Source organism: Rhinolophus sinicus, chromosome 14, assembly GCF_057876585.1.
Source record: "Rhinolophus sinicus isolate RSI-liver-muscle chromosome 14, RSI-T2T, whole genome shotgun sequence".
Classification (NCBI taxonomy): Eukaryota; Metazoa; Chordata; class Mammalia; order Chiroptera; family Rhinolophidae; genus Rhinolophus; species Rhinolophus sinicus.
The window spans coordinates 151,056,110-151,078,863 of record NC_142514.1 but is presented as its reverse complement, the minus strand read 5'-3'; the positions used below and the strand labels follow the sequence as shown (position 1 = coordinate 151,078,863).

The window sequence follows — 22,754 nt, the reverse complement described above, 5'->3', positions numbered from 1 at the left end:
GTTTTATATATAATAACTCAGACCTCACAACAGATCTAGGAAATAAATATGATTACAGTCATAAGGATTATGAAACTGGGGCACAGAGAAGTTGAGTAACTTGCCAAGGTCACACAGCAGAGCTGACATTTGAACCTAGGCAGTCTGGCATGAAAGTGGGTATACTTCATCATTACCCAGCCTCTCATAGTGGTTATGTCTGCTTCAGAGACTGTGCAGGTTAAATGAGATGTGCGTAAAAAGGCCTAGCATAATCCCTAGCCCAGAGTGCATACTCAATAAAGGTCCTTACTGTCTCCTCAGCTTTATTGGAAGAGGAAGGTGGTCCCTGGGGCAGGAAGAGTTCAAATGCCACACAATTCAGACCCACTCTTCTAGAAGGCATCCCCATTCCACCGACACCCATCCCAGGACAACTGACCTGGCCCATCTCTTGTGAGGAGCTCCTGCTGACAGCACTGTACTCACTGACCATGGAGCGGGCATGGCACGTCAGACGCACGCTCATGCTATGGACACGTGCCCAGCGGTCCTGGGCCAGCTTCTGCCCGATCCTACGCAGCTCGGTGCTGATGACCCAGCCCCGCTTAAGCAGCAGCTGCAGGGGGTCTCCAGGGCCAGGACCCCCCGCCAGGATAAGGTCACCTTGGGCATCTTCCTCTAGGCTGATGGGCTTTGCCTGCAGGACACACATGCACTCGCACTCGGTCATGAGCTTCAGGTCTTCCATCCAGCGCTGGACTGAGTCCACCTGCATCAGGTGCAGCCTGTAGCCAGGGAACAGTGCCAGGAAGGCCAGCAACACTCCTCAGTGGCCAAGGCCGAGCCAACTGAGCCAACTGAACACCTACTCTATCTTCAATCAGTTGGTTTCAATTCCAAGCCAACTGAGTTAACTGAACACCTACTCTATCTTCATTGCTGTTTCTTACGTTCACTTACCTTAATCCTCTTAGTTCTCATTATTTTCTTACAAAGAATAAGACTGAGGCACAGAAGTTTTGGGGGCAGATGTCCAGACAAACAACAGGCAATGTCTGCAGAGTAGCACATGATCTTTATAAAAAGAGGAAACTGGAAATAGTGTAAATATTGGTTATGTTAAGTAAGCTATGGTACAGCTACTTGGCTATGGAGTGTGCCCTTATTTAAAATAATGCTTTCCAAAAGTTGATAGCAAAGAAAAAAGTGTGCATTTATAAAGTGGGGAAAGCAGTGTGCAAAAATGTAAACACAATTATTATAATTATGTTAAAGAGCTCTACCTGGAAAAAAATATTTAAAGGACAGATTATAATGCTAATGATTCTTTTATGGGTGGTGAAACTAAAGGCTTTTTAAAATTTTTTCAACTTTTTTCTAATTTCCAAATTTTCTATCACGAGCATTTTGTAATGGAACAAAATTAACTATTTAGTCCAACAGCAGAAGAATATAGATTCAATCCCCAAGATCTTTACCAAATAAAGTTTACTCTAAAATCCATGTAGTCAAATAGAGTTCAGTGATATCATCGCTAATGAAACACTGAACATTTGTTGAGTGCCTCATCTTTAATATCACGTAAATGCCAGGCACTGCGGGAAAAGTGGAGATGAACACGCCAAGCCTCCACTCTCACAGAGCTTCTGATCTGCCTGAAGAATCAAGACAAAGTAGCGACAAACTTAAAAATAACAGATTTCAACATCATTTGACGATTACAACAGAAGACATGCACAGGTAAACATTAAGGCTGGGCTCAAGGCCCTTTGTCTTTGGCTTACAGCAGTCCTGTAAGCACTATTTCTCTTGCTAATTCTGCCTGCCTCCAGCTATTCTCCACCTGGACTGCTCATTCACTCATTCTACAGATACATACGTGGGGCCTACTATGTGCCAAGTATTGTTCTAAGCCCTGGGCTATAACAGCAAACAAGTAGATAAAAATCATCTCCCTTGCGAAGGGTACATTCACATGAGAGGACAGTCAAATTTCAAACTAATTTTCAAAATAAGTGTGCAATGCATGTACTATGTTGGAGGAGGTGGTAAATGCTATGAAGGGCAAGAGAATAAGAAAGAAGGATCAGGAGAGTGCTGGAATGGAAGGGGGAGTAGGCATAGCAATTTATTTTTTTTATTCGTTGCAGGTGTACAAAACAACGTACTAGTTAGACCTTCACACCCCTCACAATGTGATGATCTCCCCCCAACCTACTGCCCCTCTGACAGCGTGTATAGCTGTTACAATACCATTGACTATATCCCCCTTGCTATTCTTTACATCCCGTGAGTTCAAACAAACACACCAATTACAATAGAATGTTAGTGCCCCAAAGGAGGATGCACGAGGGGGTATGGGGGTTCTGGGGAGCAGCTGATGAGCTCTGGCTGAGGCTTTTCAGAAAAAGTAACATTAGAGCCAGGTCTTGCAGGGTGAGTAGGAGCTTGCCAGGTAGAGAAGAAAGAAAGGGGATCCCCACCTGAGAGAACTGTCTGTGTAAGGCCAGGGGATTGTAAAAGAGAGTGGTACGTTTGGGAAATAGGGAGCTTGAGTGTGCCTGGACTGTAGCAAGTGTTTATGGCAAGGGTGCTAAGAGCTGGGGAGAGATGGAAAAGGGAGAGGTGTGGGAAGGGAGGCTGGGGCCAAATTTTAGAAGCACCCCTATTCAAGCCTCAGGAATTTTTACTTACGCAGGGGACAGTGGTGCAGGGGGCACTGAGGACTCACACAGGGGAGTAAATATATATATATCCTACGTTTTGGGGGGATGGGGAGCATTGCTGTTTTGGGAAGCCAATGTGGCAATAGTTATTAATTGTAATTCTACTCCTGGGGGTTCATGCCATAGAATGGAGGATTGAGAGAGTGATAATAAGATGTAGAAGAGTAGAAATTGTCTACAATCAAAGAGTACATGTGATACAACCCCACTTATGTAAAGTTAAATATGAGTTCATAAAGATAGAATGAGTAGCAGGGTGCTAGTGTTTCAGGTAACTCTCTCTCTCTCTGTGTCTCTCTGTCTCATATATATATATTTGTGTGTATATATATTTGTGTGTATGTATATTCATTCTCTCTATATATGCACATATACATTCAATTTATTTACAAAATGTAATAGCTATTTTCATGAAGGGAGAGGGAGAAAGGGTATTGGTCTGTTTTTGTTTTTACTAACGTAAAAGGCAATTTTCTATAAGAAACCACATGTACAATTTCCCTGGTTATACATTATAAGCTTTGTGGTTTAAAATTAGATTTTAAAGCCCAATAGTCCAACAGTTGCATCGTTCAGAAAGTTCAGCTCCTTCTCATTAAACAACAGTAACTATGAAGACATGATGTAACCATGGTGATTGGAGCAAACCTTTATCATTTCGGTTCTACCTGATACATTTGCCGCACCTAGCTGGCCTCATCGGCGCCCTGTGTGCGCGGTCCTGACTCGGAATGAAGGCCGAGTCCTCACCTTGGGCTACACAGCCTCCCAGGATCTGCCCCCACCCTCCACTGCTCTCACCTCATGTCCTCCGTCCCTCTCGCGGCCTGGCTGACTCTGACATCCTTGCTACTCCTCATACGTCTCAAGGACACTTCTGCCCCAGAGCCTTTGCACTTGCTGTTTTCTCTCCCTCACACACTTTGCCCCCAGATAGCCACACGGCTTGCCTCTCAAGTCCTTCAAATCTTGGCTCACATGTCTCTTTCTCAGTGAGCCTTCTCTGATCCACTCATTTTAAATTGTCAGATGGGTTCTGGACTTATCAGGGGGATCACATCATAGACGGTGTAGATGCCTGACCACTGCACTGTACACCTGAAGCTGAAGTAGAATAATATTGAATATATATATATATATATATATATATATATATATATATATATACACATATATATATATGACATCTGGTTAATTGCCAGTGCCCGACATATACATACCAGCTACTCAGTAAACGCACACCAGTGAATGAGCAGGTGTTGGATGCTGTACCTCTGCAGAAGACCCCATATGCCTCCACCACTCAGGCCGCCCAGAGAGTGCCCCAAGATGAACGCGATCGGAAAGGGGACATAGAAGATGGAAAACCATATGATCATCATGTTCTAGAGACAGAGAACTGGGAGGCAAACTGATCTAGCGGCTTTTAACAGGCAGCAAACGCACCAGTCACTCGCTCACTGACTCATGCACTCCACAAACACTTTGCAGTGGACATCTGTTGCTTTTGGCTTCGGAGCATCCTCCTTCTTCTGTCAATAGCAAAGACAAGTTACATTTAGCTCCCTCCTGGTGCGGCAACCTGGGCTTCAGCTTTTCCATTCTCTTTGGGAAAGGTCTCTCCTCCCAAACATAGAAGTAATCCGCCACTGGTGTCTGTGCTGTGAAAATGCCCCCAGCCATAGTTGGTGGTTGATCCACGGGTGGGCTCCTGAACCAAGCTGCACTGATCCAATTCCCTCTCCCCAAACTGTGAAACTTAGAACCAAGAGTTACAGAAACTAGAGTTACATCATGAATGTGATGGCAACTTCAATTAGGGACTGCAGAGTCAGTCCAAAAGTTACTTTCTATGGCTTGTAATGAAAAGAACCTTTTCTAAACTACAAGTACACAAATAACTGAGCAAAGTTGAGTCAGTGCCATCGCTTAGAGAAAAGGTTTTCTGGGAATTCAAAGAAGGGAGCTGTCCCTACCAGCTGGAGATCAGGGAAAGGTGCTTGGAGAAGGTGGCTTCACACATGAAGACAGTGGAAGCACATTCCAAGGTGGGGCAGACAATGGGACAATGAGTAGGTCAGTTGATCTGGAGTTATGCATTCTGGAAAAGAGAGAGCAGTGAGAGGGAAAGCAGGAAAGACGCCCAGGACCCTGATCTTGAGAAGATTTGAATGCCCAAGTCGGGGTTGGGCATTTACACCGAAAGTTCTGAGACACTATCAAAGGGTGGCAGGGCAGGGTGACAGAGGTGAAGGCTGGTGGGATGGAAAGACTACTAGATCACAGCACCTGGCACAAGTAACCCTGTGGTGCTGGGCTGGGTTTTCAGCATGTCACCCTGTGGAAGAGCTCTAGGACCTTCAGGCGGGAGATAGTCACGCCCCCTTACTTCTGACCTGGATGGGAAAGGACCATGAAAGTGTCAGGAAGGGAGAAAAAGGGAGAAAGACCCGAGGCCTGAGTCGATCAAGAACTCACATTTATGTCACTCCCTCCACCCCCAACTTGCCTGGAGGCATGTCAGTTCTCACTCTTTAAGATCGTTACAAATTAGAAAGAAAATGGGATTTCAGATACTTCGTTAATTAAAATCCTAATTGATTTATCGCTCTGCTGGTAAGAGAAATGGGATGACAAAACTATTGATTTCTCCAGTATCTGAGTATTTGTGCCTCTGACTGTGTGTTTGCGGTTATGAACTCATTTGGGTGTCTGTCTGTATTATCTGCATGCCTGAGTCTGGGTGTCTGAGTGTGAGTTTGTGTATCTCTACCTGCGCAAATACTCAGATATGTGGGAGTGTTTACAGGTCTTGCGTCGGATACACTCGATGATTAAAAAGAGATGGGATGAGGCGTGAGCATGGGCTGCACTTAACGACTCAATTCCAAAGAAAAGAGTAAAGGGGAGAAAAAAGTAACTTTGCAGTGAAGGAACCTTAAGGCAAACACCACCTTAACCAAGTAATCAAAGCGAAACCCACCACTTGATAAGCCATGTTGACAGCATATACCCCTGATATGACGTGATGAGAAGGACACTTCACTTCTGTGGCATTCTTCCCCAAAACATATACCCTCAATCTCACCATGGGAAAGACATCAGAGACCCAAATTGAGACACTTACAAAATACCTGAGCAGTACTCTTCAAAACCTGCAGGGTCACCAAAACCTCAGGGCAGCCTGAGACACTGTCATAGACCAGAGACGAAGGGGACATGATAGCTAAGTGTAATAGGACATCCAGGATGAAATTCCCAAAGAGAAAAACAACATTCATGGAAAAACTAGCAGAATCTGAATAAAGTCTGGCATTTAGTTAATAGTACTAGGCCAGGGCTTTCTTCCTTAGTTGTGACAAATGTACCTGGCTCATGTAAGACCTGAACAATGGAGGGAACTGGGTGTGGGGTGTATGAGAACACTGGACTATCTTTGCAATTTTCTGTAATTCTAAAATTAGTTTAAAATTAAAAAGTGCCTTTAACAAACACAGGGGTTGGTGAGGGAGGTGGTGTCCAGATGACAGGCATAAGGGTTTTCTACCCCACCCCTCAGAAAGAATCTCACTTCCCTTGCTTCTTCCCCAACCACAAGCACTCAATAAGCGGAAACTAGCTGTCTCTCAGGCTTTGTCATGTGCCCCATGGAAGGGAAACCTAGAGAATCCAAGCCCCAGTGGGCGGGTAGGTGGAACCTGACTAAGGAGCCAGGAGTGAAAGCTTCATCCAAAACCTAGAAGTGGAAAAAAAGGGGGTTGCTCTCTCGGGGGCAAGAAACATGACAAGCCGAGATGGCTTTGTCTTCCAGTAGGTCCCATTATCTGCCCTTGAGACCACCAATGGCTGAATCCAAAGCCAGCCTTTTGGGCCCACGCCTTCTATGCATGGCGACCTCAGGGTGGCCTCCCTCTGGCAGAGTCAGGCCCTCAGACTGGTCATGATGATCTGGCTCCTGCCTTAATTGCCTGAACAGGCCTTGAACCAGAGCTTCCTAGGGACAGAAGAGTCTATTGTGTAAGGGTCTTGAGCATAAGAGGAGCTGCACAGGCCAAGGCTTCACGTCAGCCTGCGGGGGGAGAAGAGCTGGCTCTGCGGCTCAGAGGCAGGCTGCTCCTGTTGCCGCTATTTATTTTTTCCCGTTTCTGAAATTTTTATTGAAATAACATATGTACATAAAAGTGAACAAATCGTAATACCGAGTTGCAGCTTGATGAATTTTCATAAGGTCAACACACCCCATGGATCCAGGAGCCAGATACACAAAATAGTTCCAGCCTCCCGGAAGTCTCCCTGTGCCCTCTTCTGGTCACTCCTCAACCAGGACAACCAGTATCCTGATGTTTGACAATAGACGTTAGTCTTTTAAGGAAGTTCCTTAACCTCTCTGAGCCTCACTTTCTCCACTTGTAAAACAGAGATACTAATAGAACCTTCTATACCAGGTGGATGAAAGAATTAAATTAAATGGCGAAAATGTAAAGGGCTTAGGACATTGCATGGCACAAAGGAAATGCTCAAAAATATTCGTTCTCTTGGCTGCCCTTCCCCGTGTGCAACACGTTAGCACCCGTAACAATAATCGTGGCATTTACTGAGCCTCTTCCACATGCCGAGCACTGTGCTTAGAGCCTCACATGAATTAGTTGATTTACCCCTCAGAACAATTGTCTGAGTTAGGTCTTGTTGTTATCCTCATTTTACAGATGATTGGGTAGAAAGTAGCAGCACTGAGATTAAAATCCTGGTCTCTCTGACTTGAGTCTATTCTTAATCTCTGTGCTTTACTGCTTCCCATTCTGCTCACCCCTCAAAAAAAAAAAAAAAAAAAATAGAGGAACAGAGAGCAAGATGAAGTCACCTTAACGGGGGGTGGGGAAGTAGGGGGCAGGAAGGACCCTTTTCCCCAGCAAGAACTTTGGGGCTGCTTATGAGCAACAGGAAGTTGAAGGGAAGCTGTGAGCCCCTGACTCTGCCTAAAGCTCCTCGGTGGAGGGTGGACCAGGATCCTGGGTCCCAGAGATGTAATTACAGCTTTCAGACCACACCCACTCCCTGCTGTCCAGGGGCAGGAGCTCCTTCCTGGGTGACAGCCTCAGAAATGAGAATGGACAGAGGCGCCTGTGGGGAAAGGAGAATATGGTTTTCTTTAAGAATGAGCTTAAAATAAACTTCTATTTCTAGAGCTTGTTTAAACAAATACCTCCTTCTTTTCCCCAAGCAGCAGCCAAGCACACTGAGAAGAATAAACCGAACAGATGAAGTAAAGTCATGGATCCCTGCCTGCTCTTAACCCCACTCAGAAGCTAGTCCCCAGCTCCTGTCAAGGAGGAGCATCCCACTGAGGTACAAGGGCGGCTCTGGCCAAGACAAGGGAAGACACCAGGGGCTTCCGACCCATCAGCAGGTGGAGGGCAAGATGGATTGGCTGTTCAAAGCATGTATGTGTCTCCTACCCAGCCTGACTTCTCCCAGCATGCTTTGCAACCAAGCTGCCATTACAACTAAATCATTAAGATAATAATATAATTGTGTTTAGATAAAAAAAAAAAAAAAAAAAAGAGACCAGGATGAAAAGCAGTTGTGGAGTCACAGGAAAAGGGCAAGTAGACAAAAAATGTCAGTAATAATATTTAGTGGACTCTTACAGTGCCCCAAGGGCTATGCACTTATCATGCATTATTTTATTCTCACAATTACCTGATTAAGTGCACACTCTTATTCTCTCCATTTTACAGATGAAAATGCAGAGGTGCAAACGACTTACACGACTTAAGAGAGCCAGAACTCCCTGCAAGCAGCCTGATTCCAAAGACTGTGTACCCACCCACCATACTATAGTTTCTCCACCTGTCTCTCTCCTCCACCAGACTGAGATGTCCTCAAAGGCAGGCACTTTCTGATTTATCTCAGCGTCACCAGCACTCAGCACAGGGTCTGACACATAGTAGGTATCAATAAATATTTAATTGAATCAAGGAAACCAGAGACTGCCTGGGTAACATGGATTGCAAGCCTTGCCACGCCAGCTGAAAGTGTTTTGTGAACTTGCAGGGTGTTACTCGAGGTAAGCAAGAGTGTCCTAGCCTGGCACACAGGAACCCACTGAACTCACCTCCTCTTCCATTCTGGGACTACATCTCAGGAGATGCAGATTCTCTTTGGTTATGTCAGGAAAAGTATAGGTAAGTTCCCTGCACTGTGATAAAAGATTGAGAGTTGGCCAAAAGACATGATAACACATTATTTTGTGTGTTTTTTTAAATAGAAATACTTGGAGCAGGTATCAGTAGAACCAGAGAGACCGTCCATAGAAGTCATTTTGCCAACATTCCTGTATTCCACTAAAGCAATGCCCTGGTTAGATAGAGCTTGGACCCTTGACACCCATCGTCCCAATTCTCAGCACTTACAGGTAAGTGGTTTTCTGGTGAGATGTGGGGATATCTACTCAAGCTCTGGGGAAATGGCTAAAGGGAGATCTGAGCTCCTAGGGGAAGTGTCTGTCCCCATATGACACCAGTAACAAACATAAAATATTCTCAACCAGCTTTACACAATTTAAAACATAAAGCAGTATCTCTTAGGCAATCCCTGGTCAGCTGATTCAATGACACACATTTGATCCTGATCATGTGCCAGACCTTGTGCTAGTGAGTTCCACCTGCCCTTAGGAAGCTAACATGGTCTGAGGGAAGAGACAGACATAAACAAATATAACCCAACCTCACTCTCATTCCAACATTATGCTCCATAAGTCTCAAGCACTTCTAGGAGTCCCCACAGATCAACTCATGTACAGTCCCCCAAAAAAGATTAGCTCAGCCAACCACAAGGTGGCATTGAATGAGTCCATCATCCTTTCTTCCTTTAGCAACCTTACACTGGATATTACTCTAGTTGCCAGGTCCTGCCAGGTCCACCCAACATGGTTGCCTTTGCATCTGGGTCAAACCAAGCTGTCTGGACTCTAGTAAACATTTCAGGCTGTAACAGTCACCATTTCTCTTATGTGTGTGTGTGTGTGTGTGTGTGTGTGTGCAGTGTGTGTAGTGCCTAATAATAATTAACATATATGATATTGCTTAGAATAATCCCTGACAAGCTATATTATATATGCTCGTTATTATTAGAGCTTAATTAAGGAAGTTGTATTATCAGAACTTAGTTACTTAAAAGTAAGAGAAATAAGAAAAATTCTAGGGAGACGGCAGTGGTGGGAGCATAGTTTTTCAATCTCTCTAAATACCCGCATCACTGACCGAGCAATTAGATAACAAAACCAAAACTCCATGGATAATATTTACAACAAAACTGGATGGTGAAATATTCCCACAAACCTCAAAAGACAAGGAGGTGGGGACAAGCCACCTACAGCGGCAAGACCTGCTTGGTATCATCTATATGAGTGGGAGAAGACGGCAGCAGTAAGAGGGCATCTGATGCACGTAAGAGAGGAAAACCCCAAAGTAGCCACTGGGTATTGATTGCAAAGCACAGCAGGACAAGTTGAGAATAGTAACTGAAACTAGAAGGCAGGGAAGGGGGGGTCCTCTCCCATATCTGGTGAGTGCACGGCATCTATGATGAACTTCCAAAGCTGATCCAACAGGAATCTCTTCTACAACAACATGCCACCCGGCGAAGAAACTTCTGGAAGTAGAACCAGAATTGAGCAGTACAGGGACAACAGACACAAAGGAGGTCGCAGTCAATGTGAGGCGCAGAAGCAAAGCCAGGAGCTCTCGGAAAGCAGAGCACCGTGTTTTTGAACCCTACACAAAAACAAAAGATGGTAGAACTTGGAACAGCTGTCCTGAACCCTGACTCTTTCTAAAGGTTCGTGATGTTTGCAATGATGTTAGAGAAGAATGAAAAAGATAAAATCAACAGGACTTGGATACTGATTCATATGGAGGATGAAAGACTGGGAATAGTCCAAGATGTGACCCAGAATTTTAACTTGAGCAGCTGAATGAATAGGAGAAACAAGTTTGGAAGACAGGAAGATGGGTTCAGGTCGAGACATGTTGAGTCTAATGAGCTACTGTCTCTTCTTTTGAAGACGTCCCGGACGTTCCTCTCATAAACGAGGCCCCCCCAAAAAACTGCATTCCAAAACCTTCCAGGCCCTCCCAGTATCCATGCAGAGTGCACAGCCTACATACTCTCGCAAGTCCAACCCTGAATATTCATTCATTCATTCAATAAATATTTTCTTAGTTCCTACTATGTGCCAGGAACTGTTCTAGCTGCTTGGGATACATTAGGAAGCAAAAAAGAAAACATTCCTGCCCCTGAGGGTACATGACAACAACATAAAACAGGCAGTAATAAATATAATAAATGTAAAAATATAAAGTATGTTAAAAGCCAATCATTTCTATTAAAAAATAGAGTCAGAATAAATAGGGACAAGATTGTGTGGGAGGCAGGGAGGTCACTGCCATTTTTAAAAAGTGGCAGAGTAAGACTCTTTGAGAACATCAGAGTTGAGCAAAAACTTCACGGAGGTGCGAGAATCAACCATGATGAAATATGGGTACTGAGCATTCCAGGTAGAACAAACAGACAGTGCAAAGGTGAGGGAGTGTCTGCTTTGCTCAAGAAACAGTGTGGAGATAAGTGGGCTGGAATGGAAGGAGCCAGGGAAAGCTTAGGAGGAAGTGCACTCAGAGAAGGGACTCGGGCTAGATCATATCAGGCCTTGGAAACCGTTGCAAGCACTCAGGGTTTCACGCTAAATAAACAGGAGAATTCCTCTTGAGTTATCTGAGGAAGCTTACCCAGAAATCAGCTGGGTTTCCCTCCCCCCTGCCCCTCTCTACAACCCCACCTGGAAGTCTCTCTCACTAAGGGCTTTATAAAAACAACACGTAGGTTCATTTAGAATGCCTTAACCTCTGCTATGCAGTGAATTATAAACTGTTTATTAAACAGTTAATGTACGCATAATTATTTATGCAACAAGCCATAAATAATTTACAGTGCGGTTAGGGTATTAACTTCCAAGCCCTCCTTACAAAGGCACTGGTGAAGCCTCAGTCAGTTATGACTAAAGAAAATGTTCCTTCTCTGACCTTGTTCAAATCTTTCGGTGTTTCCTTTGCCCTGCTTCCTACCCACTTCTGAGTCCCATGCTGAGCTGTATCAGCACAGGCCTTTCTGTGGGCCCAGGCTTTTGTGTCAGGGGCAGACAACTCTCTCTCCAGCTCTCCATCCATAACTGCTCCGAGTTCACACTGTGAGTGTAAAGCCTTCACAGTTGTGATGTTGGACAGTTCACAGTCATCCTGTTCCTAACAAGCAGCGGACCCGTCTGTGCAATACCGGAAACAGGAAAGAGGCTTTCTCCCCTTCAATGGACTCTGCAAAATGCACTGGGGTTGACCTCTTTCCCTCTGTGATCCATTGTTCTTTGCCATCTCCTACACTGACCCTCTGCTGCAAGCTGTAGCGCTAGAAAAAAATGCGTTTGTTACCCCTTTTTCATTATTTGTCCTACCCACATTGATATATGTTCCATAACATTTCTATTAAACTATTCAGTGTGACATTGTAAGAGAGTTGATCCTACATTTCTACATTTTAGATGTCCCAGGAATGCTGGGGGGGGGGGGAATGGGGTCCACCACACACCTCAGAGCTAATAACTGGGAGTAATGTGTGAAGGGGCATGGATCAAGGAACTACAGTCACTTTGCCCCATCCATTTCTCCAGGGTGTGGCATTCCGTCAATCTGTAGGAGGATTTGAACATAGGGAAGAGGTTTGACCACTCTAAAAAATCAATTAAAAAATATCTAGCATATTTCCAAGCATGCTATAAAGAAAACTTTATTGAGTACCTTCTGTGTGCCATAACAAATGCTTGCATATGCAATATCTATCTTGTGTTCACAGCAACACTGTTTATTATCCCCATTTTACAGAAGAGGAAAAACTGAGGCTCAGATAGGTTCCTATAGTTAGTCAATGGCAGAACCTAGACTTTGATCCAGGTTTGCCTAACTCCAAAGCCCTCGTCCCCTCCTTAGTCTGTCCAGATCCCTAATAGAGCGTGTTGTTGTTTGTTTCAAAAAGCCAAGGAACATGAATTTGGCTCCAGGTAACTGTTTCCAGTCCAATGAGCCAGCGTGTGCATTTGACAACTGCCTCCTCTCTCTGACTCAGAGCTCATCTTCTTAACTGTCACATGCTGACATTTTAGATGCCCTCAGAGAGAGTGGGGGCACTGTTAACATTTCGGGGCCTTTATTAGCTCAAGAACGACTCATTTTTAACCTCTAAAAAGAACACGCGTGTGTCTATGCATTGCCAATATACGTATGGGAACCAGCATGATGATATTACCAGCAAGGACACCTGTTGAGGAAGCGCCATCTGTGTCCTCCTCCCACTTGTACCCCTTAATAACTGTGCCTCCTTGCACAGGACACTTGTCCTCTCTGAGCCGCAGTCCCTGACTTGCGCTCCTTCAATTTCCGACCACTGCCCCAGCCACACTGAGCTCTTTCAGTCCTGCTGTGATTTCCAGCCTCCCGGACTTTGCACTTGCTGACCCCTCTCTCCCCATCTCCTCCTCACCTTGCTGACGCCTATGCCTCTTTGAAATCTCAGCCATAATGTTTCTTCGGAAGGAGTTTCTCTAACTCCTAGATGAGCTCCTGTCCCGTGTTTCCCACATCATGACACCCGTCTCAAATGTTTAACCACTTGATCACTACCTGCTTCATCCACTAGACTATAAGCAGAGCAGGGCTGGGATCTGCCGGGTCCTCCTACCTGCCACCCCTCGCACTGGACCTGATACACTGAAGATGCTCAGTGTGTATTTATGGAACTGAACTAAGTACTACATAGGAATAACAATCACCTGTACTGTTACACTGTCTGTCTCGTTGGGGTGTTGTGAGGTTCGAGGGGGATAAAAATCCATAATCATTATTGGTAACACTTACTAAGGCTGGGCCCTGTGCCAAACACCACGGGGTCAGCTTTGCGTGTGTTACCTCATTTGGTTCTCACAATGACCTGTGAGGAGGGTCCTCTTATTATTTTATTTCTGCAGATGAGGAAGCAAAACCTTAGAGAGGTTGAGTGAAGTATCTGAGATCACCGAGCTTGTAAGTGGCAAAGTTTGGCTTTGAACTCAGCCCATCACACTCTAGACCCCATGTTCTTGACGCCACTTCAAACTGCTTTATAAAAGGCTGTGCTCTGTCCAAACAACATGTTAGTGCTGTCAGGTAGAATTACAAATGTCTCCTCACAGGCACGAACTCAGCTTTCGCTTGTCCTAAACGTTCATGGCTACACATGGGATCTGACGTGTAGACGAAAAAGTGTTTAGCTTTGTGTTCCCTGTTCTGTTCTCCTCCTTACTTGGAGGAGAGTTTTTTCACTTGCCAAAGTGGAACACTTAGGAGAATTCCCAGATCTACTATGTCAATTACCAACCTGGTACCTCTGTGGGGTTCTGGAAAAATGCAGGTGAGAGTACAGAAGTCGCCACTAGAGGGTTGCCAAGAGATGAGCTGCCCCATCGGAGAGACGGCACAGACTCTGCATCAGCCTCCAGCCCGAGCCCCTGGGATCCCTGTACCTCACCACACCCTTGCTCTACCCCTCAAGCCTCAGGCTCTGACTAAGGGTTATCTATCCCCAGTTGTGGAGAGATTCTGGGGACAGATTCCTACATGCTGGGCTCCACTGCTGGGCTGCCCTCTGAAAGGGGGCCCAGCCCAGAGGCCTGGAGGGGTTGCCTGGCCACCAAGTCCCACAGCCAGTGGGTTGTGGGGCCAGGCCTGGAGCCCTGTCCCCGTGTTTTCTGCGTACCTGCTTGTCAGCCTGTTCTAGTCACTGAGGACAGAGCTAACTAGAAGAAAATCCCAGAGCTCAGCCAAGACCCCGAAGAGGGAAGAAAGCACCAGGATTCCAATCTGGTGATAATTATAACAGTTGCTAATGTGTTGCGTTCCAGCAATGAGCCAAGCAGTGTTCTAAGCCCCCTCTCTATATTATCGCCTTTAGTGTTCCTGACAACCCTGTGAGAGAGACTATTGTTATCCTCATTTATAGATGAGATTTCTGTTGGGAGAGGTCGCCTGGTGAGTAAGCGGTGGAGCCATGACTCGAACCCAATCTCTAGAGCGCAGAGTCCTTGTTCTTATCAACTGAACACCGCACAGCCATCAAGAAGCTGTGAGCAGGAGAGTCTAGGCTCACAGGAGATGGGGGGGGCCTGACTTTGCCTGGGAATATGTACACAAAGGAAATGACATTTGCCCTGGTTCTTAGAGGAGAGGAACTGGCCCGAATGACAAGGGCAAAAGGACTTCCACATGAACGTGAAAAGGCCTTGAGGCCTAAAAATAGTAATATGACAAGAAGTTTCATTGGACTCAAGCATTGAGAGCCTAGGAGGGCGTGGCCAGGGAGGGGCCTAAAGAGAGTGACAGGGACCGTGGATCAAACAACCTGACATGATCAGAAATTTGAATTTAATCCTGAAAACATTTCAGAGCCAAGAAGTCACATAACTGTGCAGAGAGTTACTAGAAAATGAACGAGGGCAGGGTTAAATGCTAGATAGGAGGGTGACCTGTTGGAAGGTGATGGTTATAAAACAAAGAGAGGACAGAAGCCTGAACTAAGGCAGTGATGCAGGGTAGGAAGATGCAGTGACCTGGGAGGGAGCTGAAAGGAGATGAGAGAGAAGGAGAGGAAGAGATCAAGCTGACCCCTGGATTTCTGGTCTGGGTGATGGGCGCTGCCCTGGCTGAGATAGGAAACCCATCGAGGGAGGAGTTAGTTTTCGTTTTGCTTGGTTTCAGGGTGAGGCACTGTGACAAGTAGGGTACACAAGGCCATAGCAGAAGTAGGGGCCAGGCCCCTTAGAGAGGTTCAATAAATAGGCCCCAAGCTTTCTCAGGGAGGGAACAAGGCCTGGTGAACCCCGCGTGCCCCCGCCACAAGCCAGCTATGGTCACGCTGCCGCCACATAATGAGCTGCTCTTCTCAATTTTGGAGTCTATGGACTGTGGCTCATTAAGGTTTGGCCTGTGTTGGCGCTAGCATCCCATAATTGCATAGCTTGCCTGACTCTCTGTCATTAGCTCTCTGGTTCTCTGGGCTCCACCTCTTCTATTGGATTTTCTGATTGTGAAGCAGGACGGCTCTTGCTGTGTGGTGGGGGCTGTCTGCTGCCCCTGCACCTCGCAACTCCCAGTGGTTCAACCATCCTTAGCCGTGAACTTCAAGCTGCCATCCCATTACACATGAAATATTTCCTTTACAAGTACAGACGACCGGTCTGATTACTCACACGGAGGAAGGGAATTGAAAATTGGGGTCAAAGCAGACGGACTGGCAGTGAATCACATTCCCTTCAGGGTAGAAAACCACGAGAGTCAGGAGCCGGTATGGTCTGCAGCCAAGGAGCTGAAGGGGTCAGGGGCCAGGACCAGAGTTGGATTTCCTCTGTCTCCACAGTGAACTGGAATCTGAGCCTGACGCTGTAAAGACTGCCCCCATGCCTGGCGAGCAGGAAGGATATCCCAGACAGTGAGCAGGGCTCACAGGAGCCCTGCCAGTTCTCAGCAGAGCCCCTATGAGAAGCAGATACCTACTCCCCAAGTAACCCCATTCCTTCCTCTCTGATGGCAGCTTTCCTGGACATCTGGAAGGAGGTGACCAAACCACAAAATCCGGGCTTTCTGGAGTCTGGCAGATTCCAAACACAAAGCCAGATGTAACCACAATCATCTCCTACCAGGCTACTGGTTGGATGATTTTTTTTAAAGCTGGAATTATCTAGGGTGGAGTTGGTGTAGGAGAAGGGAGTAGCATAGTCTCAGACCAAAGAATTGCAGTATGAAACAACGGCCTTCCTAAAATATTTCTAAAGTCAGAAGGAATTAACTGCCCACGCAGGAAGCAAGGAGGGTTATCAACAATAGAGCACCTCTGTATACCAAGCACTCTGTCCATCAGCCGTTGTAGTGGTTTGATGGTTAGAGATTACCAACCCATTTTACAGTTGTAGAAACTGAGGCTTATAGGCATTACATAACTTGTCCAAAACCTCACTACTAATAGTGATAATAAAGCTAAAATTATTTAGTGCTTATTACATTCTAGGCACTGTGTTAAGGGCTTGAGTCAATCTTAACTGCTGACTTAACCTTCAATGTAATTCCATGAGGCTCACATAACTGAGATTTAGTAGGTTAAGTTACTTGGCCAAGGCCACTCAGTGGATAAGTGAAAAGAAGAATCTAGGCAGTCTGAGACCAGAGCCTTGCTCCTGACCAGTACGCCAGGCTCTTTGATGTCTTCAGCACTTCAGCTGATATTCAAACCCTCAATCCACCGTCAGGGTTCTTTCTCCTCTGTCCTTATGTTCATGTAGACTGCGGCATGTCTAGTCATCGTTCAAACCCTGGCCTCATTTCTTTCTGGGAGAGAACTGGTTATATGTTGTTTAAAGTCAAAACAGAACTGCTGACCCACTGGCCCCATCACCACAGACATCTGACGAGTTTGTACCAGAAGTACTGTCAGAGCAGGGAAGCCAGGAAGACCACACAAACAGGGTGGGAAGTGACCCCTCTCAGGACTCCAGCTGCAAAGGGGGCTCCCCACTCCCTCACTGGCCTTGCCCTGCCTCTGCTTCTGCTCCTAGATTGCCCCCTTGTTTCATCAAAGCCCATCACTGGGGGAGGGTACCTATGCCTGACCCTTCAGATGCCAAAGAGAAGTAAGTTTTCCAGCCCAGCAGACCCATGTCCCGGCCCCTAGCTGCTTAAACCAATTCCTCATCCCCAACTGGTCCTGCTGGCCTGGCAGCCAGTGTTTCTGAAAACATGGGGGGTCAATAGTCTGTGGAAATCTATGTCTACACTCTTGTTGGCTCATTTTAATCTCTTTTCCCTTAGGATGAACTTTATTCCTTCAAAGTTCAGAATTTGGATATCTCTGCCTTACCCTATTCCACCTGCTATGTGAAGTGGAGAGTTCGCTGTCAAGAAACACTTTACTATACTAAAAACACTTAGAATTGGCCCCTAAACTTTACTGGATGCCCCAATGTGTCAGGTACTGGGCTAGGTGCTGGGAATACCGAGGGGATGTGGGGAGGATATGATCTCTAAGAGGGCAGGGTGTTCTAATGCAGTGACATATTCCATCCACCTGGCCCAGCACCAGGCATATTATAGGCATTCAATAAACATTTACTGAATGAATAGATGAGTGATTGTAAATAAGCAATTATAGCTCACTGTGTGTGCTTCATACGTCATTTGGAGGTAAGTAGAAAGAACTGTGGGGGCACAGAAAAAGGAGGCTTAGCCCAAGTTAAGCAATCTGAGAAAGCTCTGCAGGCCACCACTGAAAGGATGCCTTCAAGTTCTCCAGCAGAAGAAACAGAGGCTTTCAGATAGAGGAAAGAACACGTGCAAAGGAGTGAAAGCATGAAACTGTTGAGAAAATGGCAAGTTGCTAAGTATAGTCAGTGGGGTAGAGATGAAGTCAAAAGAAAGGACTTCAAATCATGACGCATGTTGGAAGGCTGAGTTTTATGGATTGGTCTGTATTCTAGTCCATCAAAGCAGGGCACCTTATGCTCCCGATAGAACACTTCTCCTGGATATAGCAAGGGGCTTCCATAAAACCTGAACAGGGCATGGCCTCGGATGCTGGAAGGGGCTCTCAAGCTAGTATGTGTTGCAATTTCCATCCCAGCGGCAAGGCAAACACTAGACCTCTGTGCATGTCATAGGCAGGAATGAGAAGACTTTGCTTTGGTCAGTGGGATTGCTTTCCCAGCCCTGAGGCACTGAAATGGGATATTTTCACCAGAAAGAAGAACCGACTATCCAAGACTCACTCACAGATACCTAGGATATTAGAGCTGCAAGGTTCCTGGGGAAACTTTTCTCCTCCTAGTCCTCATATGAAGAAACTAAAGCTCAGAAACGGGAAAAAAATATCCAACAACACATAGCAGGCTAGTGCACAGCCAAGGCTGGGAAGGAAAGAGAAGGAAGGAAGGAAGGAAGGAAGGAAGGAAGGAAGGAAGGAAGGAAGGAAGGAAGGAAGAAAGGAAGGCTGGCCTTTGGCTCCTAGTCCCTGCTCCTCACTGAACTCTGTTCTCCAATGATGAAATTGCAGACTTTTTTTTCCGGTGAATTTAAAAACAAAGACTCAAAATGTTTCTGAATTACTGTGCTTTAGATGAGAAAAAAAAAAATGTCTCTCCAGCTCTCTGACTCCATCAACCAATTAAATCTTTGGCTTCCACTCAGAAAGAGTATTTAAATTAATGAAGACAAAACTCTAGCTTATCCTTTCCCTCCAAGCAGCAGTTTTCTACCAAAAAGAATGAGAATAGCTTGCTGGAAACAGCGTTTTGGAGAAAGGAACAAAATCCCAGATATTTAATTTCTCACAGTCACCTGAGAGTCCTCAGCCATTTGTCATTCACTCATTCGTCAGACATTTATGAAACATTTCTTCATCCAACACCACTTGTTGAGCTCCCACTGTGTGCTTTCTAGTCACAGGAGTCCAAAGATGAATCAAATGAATTTGGCCCTCAGGACATTTATCATTGAGCAGGAAAGATGATATTTACATAAATGACTATTGTACTACCCAGCACCTGGCCCAAAGTAAGTTCTTAGTCCAAAGTAAATCTTATGCGAATGAATGAGTGAATGAATGAAATTGATATCTATTACAGATCACTGCTAATGAGAATTCCCCTGGGGCCAGGACACAGAGCTTCTAGGGCTTATTGGAGGCTGGGTGGAAGAAGGGGCTTAAGAAACATGGCCCAGAGAAGGCAGGACTCCACAATGGGTGAGAGGGGCCCTGAAAAGCATTTTGACAGCTCTAGTCACTTCTCTAGGCCTCCGTTTCCCCATCTTATCATGACAGGGTGACACAGATGACCTCTGAGGAAACATCCACTAACAACATTCTATGCTTCTATGACCCCAGGTCCCAACACTGTATGAGAATTTAAACCCAATCCCTGTTCTTAAAAATAACTTGTTAAATCATTGTCCCTCTGTCTTCACAAGGTCACACCCTGTGTTTCTGTGGATTTCTCTTGGGAGATGGGAGAAGGGAGGGAATTTGATTCTAACTTTGACTGATCTTCCTTTTGGTTTAAACAAGAGGAAAATATCCAATTATCCCATTGACAATTACAGCCTGCACATTTCACCACTGGCACAGACATCAGCCCAGCAGCAGAAAAACAGCCACACACCAAGGGTGCACACATGCAAACCATTATCCACTTGGAGACAGGCTAGCCTGCGACAGTCCCTGCTGGCTTAGGAAAGAAAGCTGGATGCCTCCTCACCGTCAGGCCAGGGGCCGCCTGCCACTACCGGCAGCTACACTCAGCCCGGGCTCATCTCAGACTCCAGGCTGAACAGAAACCATGTGACCATATGATTCACTCACAGTGAGAGGCCCCAAATGAAAGACCCAAGTTGTATACTTGCTACAGATCCAGGCCTGATCAGGTCAAGAAATAAGCTGGCGAGGGAAGGGAACGTGCCCAATTTATTCATCAAAGTATCCTTAGGTAACATACATCGTACATGATCTGCACTCAATACACATTTGTTGAAAGCTAATGAATAAATGACTACTTGAATAAATGAGTGGATGATTTGTTGGAGTCATGCCCCCAAGAATATTGTGGAAAAGACCGACTGGATAGAGTCCTGGCCAGCACTCGGGCTCAGGCAGCAGCTGGGAATGTGTGCAGACCTCTGCTCCTTATCAGGTCCGTCCTTGGCAAGTCCCTTAACCTCCTCCAGGCTCAGTTTCCTCCTGGGATGAGCACTGTATGTGCCGCTCAAGTTCCCTTTTAAGGAAGGACTTGTTGCCTTCAGCTGTTGGGAGTATCATTAGCTAACAGCTTCCAGCTGTCAGGCCCTCCAGATACTGTCTCAGGGCCACCTCACCTCATGTCATGCCCAGCCTAGAGCCCACTCCAATGACAAATCAAGGTGGGGTATGAAGGCCCTGGCCACTGGCCAATGAACAACAACTCTGATTCCAAAGCTGCCATGAGGTCATCCAGTCTGCATTGCAGCTCACCTTCTCTCTCGGCCCAGGCCTGCTTCCTTCCTCCCTTCCACAGGTGTTGACCACAAAGGCACTCCCTAATAACCAACTTGAACTCTAAACTCCATCCCAAAGGCTGTTTCCCAGAGAATCCAACCTGTGACCCCCTCATTTGCAAACTAGAGATATTAAGTACACATATGGGCCACCTGAGGACTAAATAAGCTTCTGTGTGTGTAAAAGCACTCAGCTATAGCAAGAGTGAGCCAACTTTGTTATGGAGGTTAGGAAAGGCCAGTCCTTTAATCAGTATCCCTACCCTCACTGGCCGGAACCCAGAGAGAAAATATCAAGGTGCACCAGCATGATCTGTGGTTCAGAAAAGTAGTGGAAGGAAGGAAGGAAGGAAGGAAGGAAGGAAGGAAGGAAGGAAGGAAGGAAGGAAGGAAGGAAGGAAGGGAGGGAGGAAGGAAAGAAGGAAGGAAGGAAGGAAGGAAAAAGAAAGGAAAGGGTGGGAGGGAAAGAGAGAGGGAGGGAGGGGACATCTGGAACAGCACTGTATGCCCCTCAGACTGGACTGAAACCCACCCAGTAGGAACCTATACATAGAGATACCATAGTTAAAGGACAGGATTGGTCCATCAGGGCCCCCGCAGAAAAATGAGAGCTCTGTGTGATGGCAGAGAGAGCATGCAGATAGGTGCTACATGCTGACCACCACGGCTGACCACCATGTCTCGGCTAGAGCACCAGCACCTCCATGCCCAGAGCCAACAGGAGGATCGATGCGCTGGATGCAAAGATGGGAGCCCAGAGGCCCAAGACGAAAACAAAGATCAGCCAGGGGCATAGCAGTCCCAGCCTCCTGCTCTCCAGAGGGCTGATCTCCTGCCCTTTTCACTCAAGCCAATAAATCCTTGAACCCAGGGAGGTATTTGGAGCTGAGCTTGCAAGTGTTTCCACAACTGCAAGATGGAGAGAGGGTTGGTTACTGTCACCGGGATGGCCTGGTAAAGTGTGGATTGTGCACTGCCCAGTACCCTGGGCCCTAGACCTTGCTTTCTGAATTTCAGCACTTACATAACCCTTTAAAGCAATGATCACTGCCTCCCTGTTACAGAAAATAAAACTGGTGCTCAGCGAGGCAAAGGAGCAGCCAAGAGCACATGGCTGGTAGGAAGTGGAGATGGAATTGGAGCCCAAGTCCAATCCAAGGCCTATAAGCTTTCAACCACTTAGGCCCACATTAAAGTTTCCAAGAGTAGGGTTTTGTACTTCGGCTTATTTTATTAGTTTTAAATATGAAAATTTCCCAGAAAATTCAGATGCAATCAGAATTGAGAGCCCTATCACACCCTGTCCTAATGCCCAGGCCAGTTCAGCGTGGGATCTCAAGCCCTGGCCTGGGACCCTGTTTCTCCCCCACCACTACTCTCGCCCAGGAGCCTGCACCTAGAAAACCTTTGGGTGCTATTTACTCCTCAGGGTCTCAGATGCCAAATGCCTAACCCATCTGATTCACCCAGGCTGTTGGATGATCCCACACAACTTGACAGTATTTATTTGTTTTGTACATTGATGTGAACAATGGCACTACAGAGTGAAATTGAGTTTCAGTGGAATACGACAGAAAGAAGTCAATTATCCAGCATTAATTATTTATCTGGGGACAATAACCATGGTGTTATTCCCCATGAGAGAAGCCTCTGCAGCTTGGAACAAGGGGGAAGAAGAGGTGGCTGCTATTGTCTGCCTGTAATACATCATCAGATTGGATAAATTAATCCCACTGACATCCTGTAAATACACATGAGCCTTATGTGTGGATGTGGCCCATGCACTGGCCCCAGAACACAGACGATTAATAGGTAGGCACAGGGTTGTATTCCTCCAATGTTCTGGGGAGGGCCTGCAATGCTAGGCTGTGAATATATGAAAGGAAATACCCCCTTC

General features: G+C 46.1%; 1 protein-coding gene across 3 annotated transcripts in view; it reads right to left on the bottom strand.

The window, feature by feature from the left end:
- The window catches only part of INSC (INSC spindle orientation adaptor protein), a 116,121-nt gene that overhangs the window by 62,223 nt on the left and 31,144 nt on the right, over nt 1-22,754 (bottom strand). For all 3 annotated transcript variants that reach the window (XM_088791652.1, XM_088791654.1, XM_088791653.1), the window contains exon 3: nt 422-767. In XM_088791652.1, the coding sequence (XP_088647778.1) occupies nt 422-767 (346 nt within the window). The remainder of the gene's footprint in view (nt 1-421; nt 768-22,754) is intronic.